The sequence below is a fragment of the Somniosus microcephalus genome, unplaced genomic scaffold, assembly GCF_052327205.1.
Source record: "Somniosus microcephalus isolate GS21.2 unplaced genomic scaffold, FLI_Smic_1.0 unresolved_chr1, whole genome shotgun sequence".
NCBI lineage: Eukaryota > Metazoa > Chordata > Chondrichthyes > Squaliformes > Somniosidae > Somniosus > Somniosus microcephalus.
Window position 1 is genome coordinate 148,828,530 of NW_028225179.1, and position 9,203 is coordinate 148,837,732.

General features: G+C 47.8%; 1 protein-coding gene across 1 annotated transcript; it reads right to left on the reverse strand.

Annotated features, from left to right (window-relative positions):
• Positions 1-612: 612 nt before the first annotated feature.
• On the reverse strand, positions 613-8,756 carry ptges (prostaglandin E synthase). Its single transcript, XM_085975079.1, has 3 exons — positions 8,594-8,756; positions 4,565-4,647; positions 613-2,628 (listed from the first exon to the last, which is right to left on the reverse strand). Exons 1-3 carry the CDS (start codon positions 8,708-8,710, stop codon positions 2,379-2,381), a joined length of 450 nt encoding a protein of 149 aa, XP_085831205.1. The 5' UTR covers positions 8,711-8,756; the 3' UTR covers positions 613-2,378.
• Positions 8,757-9,203: the final 447 nt, after the last annotated feature.

The window sequence follows — 9,203 nt, forward strand, 5'->3', positions numbered from 1 at the left end:
GGCCTGCAGGCAGCTCATCCACCGCCGAGGGGGGGAAAGCCCGAGTCCCCTTTGCAAATGGATTTTTTTTTCTTTTAAAACCAACTTTTTTTTTGCTGGAAATCTATATTTCATATCATTTAATCCCAATCTGCGTCATTTCTGGCATTGCCTCCAGTGGTTAATGTGTCAATACTAATGAATCAACAATTTCCTCACCTCCATTACCATTTTTTTAGCTTGAGGCTCGGCAGGTGTTTAATGGCCGCCGCTCAGCTCCCGCTCCTGCACTAACGGCAGGTTGAATGATTAGGCCCCACCCACCCCATAGGATTGGTCAACCATCACGTCACTCAACGCTAATGAGCGGTAGGATTGGTCAACCGCTAATGAGCGGATTTTTGAACGTTTTTTGTATACTGTCCGAACAATTTTTGTCTGACCAAAAAGTAAATACACCTATGAGACTCCCCTAATCATAAGCTTTCTTTTGATATAACATATGTGTAGGTACGCTCTATAACTTTTGAATGTATAGCGGACAGACAGACAGACAGACAGACATACAGACAGACATACGGACGTATCCTTTTATATATATAGATTATTAACATAAAGACAATTCAAGATTCCAACTTTTAAACTTTATTTTTATTAAATTAAAATATTAACGTCAATAAATATAACACAAAGTAGTCAAAAATATAACACATGTACATTGAAATGAATGACTGACATAAGTTTTAAATAACAGCACCATTAACATAATACATTTCAACTTTATTCCTGTGATGCTTACGATGACATCAGTGGGGCGTGAAATCGGAGCAATGGCATAAAACGGAACATCCGACCCGAATCCGCCCAACTCCTGCTGGGCGGGACAGGGGACAGTGTTAACCTAAACCCGCCCATCGGGAAACTGACGGGAGCGGGAGTGACACTGGGTTTACGCCCCGCCTGATTTTACCCTCCATCGAAATCAACGGAAAGCAATACTGGGCCGGGTTGTGACTCCAGCATTCCACCCGATCCCGTGGGGACAATATCTGCAGTCCGTCGCTTTGAACGTGGCAACACTCCATTAACAAGCAACTTTTTGATTGTGACCTAATAGTTGAAAAATATATGTGTAAATAAGTCTGGGTTTGCTTTAATAAAAAATTTAAAGATTCTCCTCGCTATGTTTGGCCTCCTCACCTGAAGGATGATGACTCAGCCCTTTGGTACCTCTCCCAAGTGGCCTTTCTTCAAGTGTGAGCTTAGATATTGAATGGTGGGTGGCTATTCAGGCATGGAGGGCATCACAGTCAAGCTGAACCCAACATTTACTCATACACTTACCAGCAGGGGTCACTGGATACTAATCAGGACCAGGTCCCCCAACTGATTCTTCTCTCCCTAACCCAGGGCCACCGAGTCCAATTGTACCACTTACCTCCACCATCCTGAAAGAAACTGTGTACAATTTTGGTCTCCTTACGTAAGGAAGGATATAATTGCCTTAGTGGGAGTGCAACAAAGGTTCACCAGATTGATTCCTGGGATGGAGAGATTGTCCTATGAGGAGAGATTGAGACTAGGCCTATATTCCCTCGAATTTAGAAGAATGAGAGGTGATCGCATTGAAACATATAAGATTGTTAAGGGGATCGACAGGGTAGGTGCTGGGAGGATTTTTCTCTGGCTGGGGAGCCTAGAACAAAGGGTCATAGTCTCCGGATAAGGGGTCGGCCATTTAGGACTGAGATGAGGAGAAATTTCTTCACTCAGAGGGCGGTGAATCTTTGGAATGCTCTACCCCAGATGGCTGCGGCTGCTCAGTCGTTGAGTATATTCAAGGCTGATATCGATAGATTTTTGGATATTAACGGAATCAAGGGATATGGGGATAGTGCAGGAAGGTGGAGTTGAGGTAGAAGATCAGCCATAATCTCATTGAATAGCAGAGCAGGCTCAGTGGACCGAATGGCTGACTCCTGCTCCTATTTCTTATGTTCTTATGAACTAAGCGAGCTCAGAAAAGATGAGAGATTGAATTTAGGCCGTTTCTGGTCTGAATGGCTCACATTGGACAGCAGATTTATAAACTGAGCCATTTTTCATGTCAGCCTAATTGTTCATGCTTGGAATAAATTACAATCATACACAGAAACTTCCAGCAAAAAACCCCACCACCAACAGGATGTATTGATTTGCGATAATGCGAACTGATAGGCCACTGGGGTCAGTTAACTCAACGCATTGCTCAAGGCCTATGTTTGTAGGCCTCAATATGACGCCAGTCATTTACTTCCTCTAATCTTCAGCCCCTAAGATGCAGACAGTTGAAGGAAGCCTTCAAGCTACAAGTTGGCGTCGGACCAGATTCAACCCCTCAAGCGCGATGAGCTCGCCCTTCACCAGTAGGAGGCAACGTTGATCAGAATCTTGAGGGCCATGGAGAAGCATGGGATCTGTCCAACAGTGTAGGCCAGGGACCTGGTCGGAGCCTTCAGGGCGAATAGGTAGGCCACGGTGTGAACCGTTCTAGCCAGGAAGAAGATCCGGAAGTGGATTCTTGCGATGGACGGACTGGGATCCAGGAAGCAGTACAGCAAACCCAGGAAGAGGAAGGGGTAGATGCACTCCATGTCATTACGATGAGCCCTGCAGCGATTAAAAAAAAAAAAACTGGTTAGTTGAAGGTGACACCTGTCTATGCCACTTGTGTACATGGACTCCTTTCACCAGAAGCCCGATGGAGCTGGTCAAGAAGATTACTTGTACTATTCACACTTGAGCTGTCCAGATGCAGACCTAAGACCTGTAGTGCAAGGCAGTGCCAAGGACAAAAACAGTTGGAGACAGACAAGCTGAACCGAGAATCAACGATGGCCACGTCAAAACTGGAGTGTGAAACATCTGCCATTGGCAGGAGGGCAGGGGATGCTGAGGGAGGTGAGGAGACCACAATGGCCAGAATTGAGCCCTTTAGTCCTCCTGTCCACCGGCACTTCATACAGTTAGCTCCTCGACAGACGGACTGCATCCGGGGGGAAAGGATGAATAGTATCCGTTTCACAGGGAGAGGTGTCCCATGTGTCCGATCGGCCCATACGCATAGAATAGTACAGTACAGAAGGAGGCCATTCAGCCCATTGAATCTGCACCGGGTCAATGGGGTTGAAATATAGGCTTTGGTTGGGATTTTTCTTTGCTTATCTTAAGCCTCTATCAGTTTGATTGGACCACATGTATTTTTTCTTATACTAGAGGTGTCCTAATAGGTTAGTTGTGCTGAGGCTTGCTTGGCGACACTGGGGGCAAACAGCTGGACAAGTCAAGGGGGCCGGGAGCGACGCCCAATTCACTGTTACTCAGTTTAAGCCACGGGGCTCTCTGTTATTCCCTGGTGTGCTGATAGCTGATGTCCTCAGTGCAGTACTGAGGATAAGACTGAGAAAGAAAGAAAGAACTTGCATTTCTATAGTGCCATTCCATGACTGCAGGTACTCCCAAAGTGCTTATTTCTGCCAATTTGCGCACAGCAAAATCCCACAAGCAGCAATGAGCTAAATGACCTGATAATTATTATTTTTTTTAGTGATGTTAGTTGAGGAACATACGTTGGCCCAGGACAACGGGAAGAACTCCCCTGGTCTTCTTCGAAACAGCGGCGTTGGATCTTTTGCGTCTAACTGAGTGGGCAGACAGAGCCTCAAGTTACCGTCTCCTCCGAAAGGCTCAATCCTTAGCCTGTCTGAGGTAGCTGAGCTCATCTGGACCAGCAGCAGAGATTAAAATTGGTCCCAACGCCGCTGGGTTGTGGAAGAGGGGGGTGGGGGGTGTGGGGGGGTGGAGGGAGGAGGGGAAACAGTCTGGTCACTATCCAATTGTGCCATTCAAGTGCCACTTACTGCAAACTACGTGTTTACTGGGCGAGGATGGCATCTGGCAAGGCTCCGATGCCCATCATGACTTTTGTTTGCTTATCCATTGCCACTCAGTCCTGACAGATGATACACCCAATGTGAAAAAACACTTTTACAGGAATTGAAAGGGTTTATTCGCCAAGGCGGAAGCACACTCAAGGGGACCTTGGATTGGAGATTGGACTGCAACCCCTTAGGGCTAATTCTCAGGACCATTCTCTTTGAGGGTTGCTTCCCACCTCCCTTGCTCCCCCCCACTTAGGAGTTTGGGATTCAAATTGGGGGTAATTTTCGCCTAATTCATCGGGTGGGAATACCATTGGATCGGGTGGAAGGCCAGATTTACTCCCCCGCCTGATATTACTTCAACGGAGAGTAAAATCGGGAGCTCGTCAGTTTCTCGACGGGAGGGTTTGGTTAAAATTGCCCCCAGTAAGTAGTCCTCTTTCCTAGTGCCCTGGGCTCTCCCCGAGGTTGGTCTCAGTCAGAACCGACAAGCTAAGGGTGGAGGGCAGGGAGGCGAGCACAAAACAACACGGACCCAACTCAAGAAGGCCCCCGCGGCCGATTCAAGCCACCTCCTTTCACCACGATCCCGAGCAAAAATACAGCGGCCAATCAGGGCGTAGGTGGCGTCGCTGGCTCCACACCGCGCCTTGTGGAATCCTTACCTCTGACAGCGCTCTACGTCCGGGTCGGTTCGGCAAAACTTCAGCCCTCCGTGTCTCAGAGCATCTTCTGGATTCGCGAAAGCCTAGGAGGCAATGGATGGTCAGGTGAGATGTGCGTTAACTTTACCAACAAAGAAAAGAAAGACTTGCATTTCTATCGCGCCTTTCACAACCACAGGACGTCCCAAAGCACTTTACAGTCAATGAAGTACTTTTTGGAGTGTGGTCAATGTTGTAATGTAGGAAAAACGCACAGCAAGCTCCCACAAATAGCAATGTGATAATGACGAGATGATCTGTTTTTTAGTGATGTTGATAGAGGGATAAATATTGGCCAGGACACCGGGGATAACTCTCCTGCTCTTCTTTGAAATAGTGCTATGGGATCTTTTACATCCACCTGAGAGAGCAGGCGGGCCCCTCGGTTTAACGTCTCATCCAAGAGAAGGCACGTCCGAGAGTGCAGCGCTCCCTCAGTACTTCACTGGAGTGTCAGCCTAGATGTATGTGCTGAAGTCTGACTCAGAGGCGAGAGTGCTACCAATTGAGCCACGGACCACACCACCAGTGAAGAAACATATGGCCCAATCCAACTACATGAAGCTCAACACAAGCAAAAAAAAAAGTTGAACAAAACAAAAGCCGAGGGAACCGTCCCACCCAAATCTTAGTCAGCGGGTAACTTTAACCCAACTCTCCAGACGGGAATCCCATGGGATCGGGTGGAACGTCGGTTTGACACCCTCGGCCAACATTAATCTCAGTTGTGGGGACCTGGAACGCTCCACCTGAGAAGGTGGTGGAAGCTGATTCCATTAATAGTTTTAAAGGGAGGTGGACAGGTACTTGAGGACGAGGAACTTACAGGGTCACGAACTAAAAGCTGGGGTGTGGGACTGAGCACGAATGCTCTTTCGAAGAGCTAGCACAGGCACGATGGGACAAATGGCCTCCTTCTGTGCTTTTTTATTAATCGTTTTTATGGGATGTGGGCGTCACTGGCAAAGCCAGTATTTATTGCCCATCCCTAATTGCCCTCGAGAAGGTGCTGGTGAGCTGCCTTCTTGAACCGCTGCAGTCCGTGTGGTGAAGGTACTCCCACAGTGCTGTTAGGGAGGGAGTTCCAGGATTTTGATCCAGCGACGATGAAGGATCGGCGATATACTTCTAAGTCAGGATGATGTGTGACTTGGAGGGGAACTTGGAGGGGGTGGTGTTCCCATGCGCTTGCTGCCCTTGTCCTTCTAGGTGGAAGAGGTCGCGGGTTTGGGAGGTGCTGCCGAAGAAGCCTTGGTGAGTTGCTGCAGTGCATCTTGTAGATAGTACACACTGCAGCCACGGAGCGCCGATGGTGGAGGGAGTGAATGTTTAAGGTGGTGGATGGGGTGCCAATGAAATGGGCTGCTTTGTCCTGAATGTAAGTTTCAATGATTCTATGATTGGACAGTAAATTGAGGCGGGGGTAAAGCCCGTGTTCCACCCGACCCTGCCAGTTTCCCAATGGGTGGGTTAGGTTACAGTTGCCCTTGTTGGTGTCTATCAGACACTATATACCCTGCGGTGCCCACTGGTCGGGGAAGCCCTCAAGCCGCTTCGGCAGGCACCGCCTGTTCCCTTTCCAAGGGGATGCTGGGCAGGCAGTTGGAGGGGCGATTGCATCACCCTGGTGTTAACCGCGCATCACCCTGGTGTTAACCGCCGATGAATCAGAGGAACGATGTCCTTGGGCAAAGATCCAAGAACAGACCAGTCCAAAAATTTCTGCTGCAACACCCTGGTTGACTGTCAGAATGGGCATGAGCAGGGAAATTGCTGCTTCTGACGGCAGCAGATGGATGTTCAACACGTCCCTCTGGGGCCCCCACATCCCCCTATTTTAGCTGAAGCTTTAACTCATTTAAAAATAACGGGATACCACCCGTGTTAAGTAGTGAACAATGGTGACGACACTCCAGAAGTGCTTCATTGGCTGTGAAGTGCTTTGGGGCGTCCTGAGGTGGTGAAAGGCGCTGTAAAAATGCAAGATCTTTCTCGCTTTCATTGCTCGACCAAGTTATTTAGAGCCTAGCAGAAAGAATCTCGACTCCCAAGAACAGGGCCTACCCCTTCAGGCCGGTCAATCATCACCAGGGCCTGGGAGTACTGCAGACCGGCCCAACTCAGGTTACTGGATTCCCGAGCATCGGTCCTCCTGAGCATTGGACAAGAAAGAGAGAACTTGCATTTCTGTGCCGCCTTTTCACCACCTCAGGACGTCCCAACGTGCTTTATGGCCATATTTCTGAAGTGTAGCCACTGTTGTAATATAGGAAAATGTTGCAGCCAATTTGCACACAGCAAGCTCCCACAGACAGCGATAAGATAAACGACCAGATCACTTTTTTTTAGTGATGTTGGTTTAGGGATGAATACTGGCCCGGGACACCGGGGAGAGCTCCCCTGCTCTTGTTTGAAATAAAGAACAGGCTCAGGAAGAAGAAACATATTGCCAATTCAAGTCACTTCTCAGTGACTTTAATAAACTGGTCACTGTGTGAAATGGTTCACAAATAATATCCCTCCACTTCCGTCCCACTCCCGCTCTGACCTCGGCCTCCGACACCGTTCCAATGACGCTCGTCGCAAGCTCAAGGAACAGCATCTCGTCTTTCAATGAGGCGATTTACAACCTTCCGGACTCAACATCGAGTTCAACAATTTCAGATCAGAACCACTGCCCCCATTTCTGATGATTCTGATATTCCTATTTACATCTCTTGTTCCTTTACTTGTCCCATTACCATCTCCTTGCACCACCATCCCTTTTGTCATTTAATCTCTCCTGCCTTCCACCCTATCCAAAGTCCAAAGATGTGCGTGTTAGGTTGATTGGCCATGATAAAAATTGACCCTTCGTGTTAGGGGGGATTAAATACGTGGGGTTACGGGGTTACGGGGATAGGGCTTGGGTGGGATTGCTGTCAGTATAGGGACCGGGTGCTAGGGTTTGGATGATCAGCCATGATCTCGTTGAATGGCGGAGCAGGCTCGAAGGGCCAAATGGCCTACTCCTGCTCCTATCTTCTATGTTTCTATGTTTCTATCACAGTCCTTCCCTTTTGTTCTTTCCTCCCCTCCCCCCACCCTTTCCCTGTCCCCCCGCACTTGCTTAAAACCTGTTACCTCTCTAACGTTTTCCCAGTTCCGATGAAAGCTCATCCACCTGAACCGTTAACGCTGTTTCTCTCGCTCTCCGCAGACGCTGCCTGACCGGCTGAGTATTTCCGGCCTTTTCTGTTTATATTCTCTCCACCATCGCTGTACTTTGCACATCAACAGCCCGAATCGCTGACTCCGTTCCAGCTGTTGATAATTTGTGCTCGATTTCAATCTAGCTCCAACAGATGCGTTAACCATCTTTCTGTGGTGCCTGTTATTTATTTAAGCCCTTGTCATCCCCGATAGCAGTAAAGGTGGAGCAGGGTCGTTCCCATTATTTTCCTCTATTACTGACTAACCCAACCAATAAACAAGTGCGCCAAAGAGGACAAGGCTAGTGGTGACAATTCAACCAATCGACCTATAATGGATTTCCCCTAACTAGGTAAGAGTGAGGATAAGAATATAAGAAATAAGAGCAGGAGTAGGTCATACGGCCCCTCGAGCCTGCTCCGCCATTCAATAAGATCATGGCTGATCTTCTACCTCAACTCCACTTTCCCGCCCGATCTCCACATCCCTTGATTCCGCTAGAGTCCAAATATCTATCTCCACCTTGAATATACTCAACGACTCAGCATTCACAACCCTCTGGGGCAGAGAATTCCAAAGATTCACCACCCTCTGAGTGAAGAAATTCCTCCTCACAACAAAGCTTTTAAACTTACGCTGTGCAAAAATACAACCATTCGCAATATTATATTACAAATGGAATTCCTTTTTCTGCTGTTTTAACGAGGGGTGTTTGCAGGTTAAGGACTTCACAACAGACTCGCACTATTTCATTTTGAAGCCAACAGAGATTGTACAATAAGTCAAATCAATGATTACCTTTTTGCGAAGTCTAATTTGCCCTGTGATGATCGCAATGGCGAACATCTTGATGAGCGAGAGGGCAGAGTAGAAAACAAAAGAGCAGAAGACTTCATTCTTCAAGTCCAGAATCATCTTTGCTGTATTGTGGTTGCGTGTAAGCTGTGAGTCTGGGTCACAAGCCGAGCTCTTTATATATATATCTCTCTCTCTCGGTAAAACAGGATGTTAAACTGGATGACGCAACCCGGCGTGCCTCCAATCTGCCAGGACTTGCAGCAGATTTAATTACGACACCTGGTAAAAGCAGCAGATTTCATCAGACATGACACGGATTGAGTGGCAATCAAAGGGACTCGCCGGTAGCTCTAAGAGAGAAAGGGAATTTGACAAAGCAAGTAGTCAAAGTTACCCAATTTCTCGTAACAGCAGAGCTGAGCTTTTACCCTGATATATTGGCTATAGCTTGCTGTTATGTAGAAGCAGAGAATGATACAGCAACGAAGGAGGCCATTTGGCCCATTGTGCCTGTGCCGGCTCTTTGGTAGAGCTATCCAATTAATCCCACTCCCCCCTTTTTTTTTCCCCACAGCCCTGCAAATTTTGATCCCTACATGTATTTATTCAA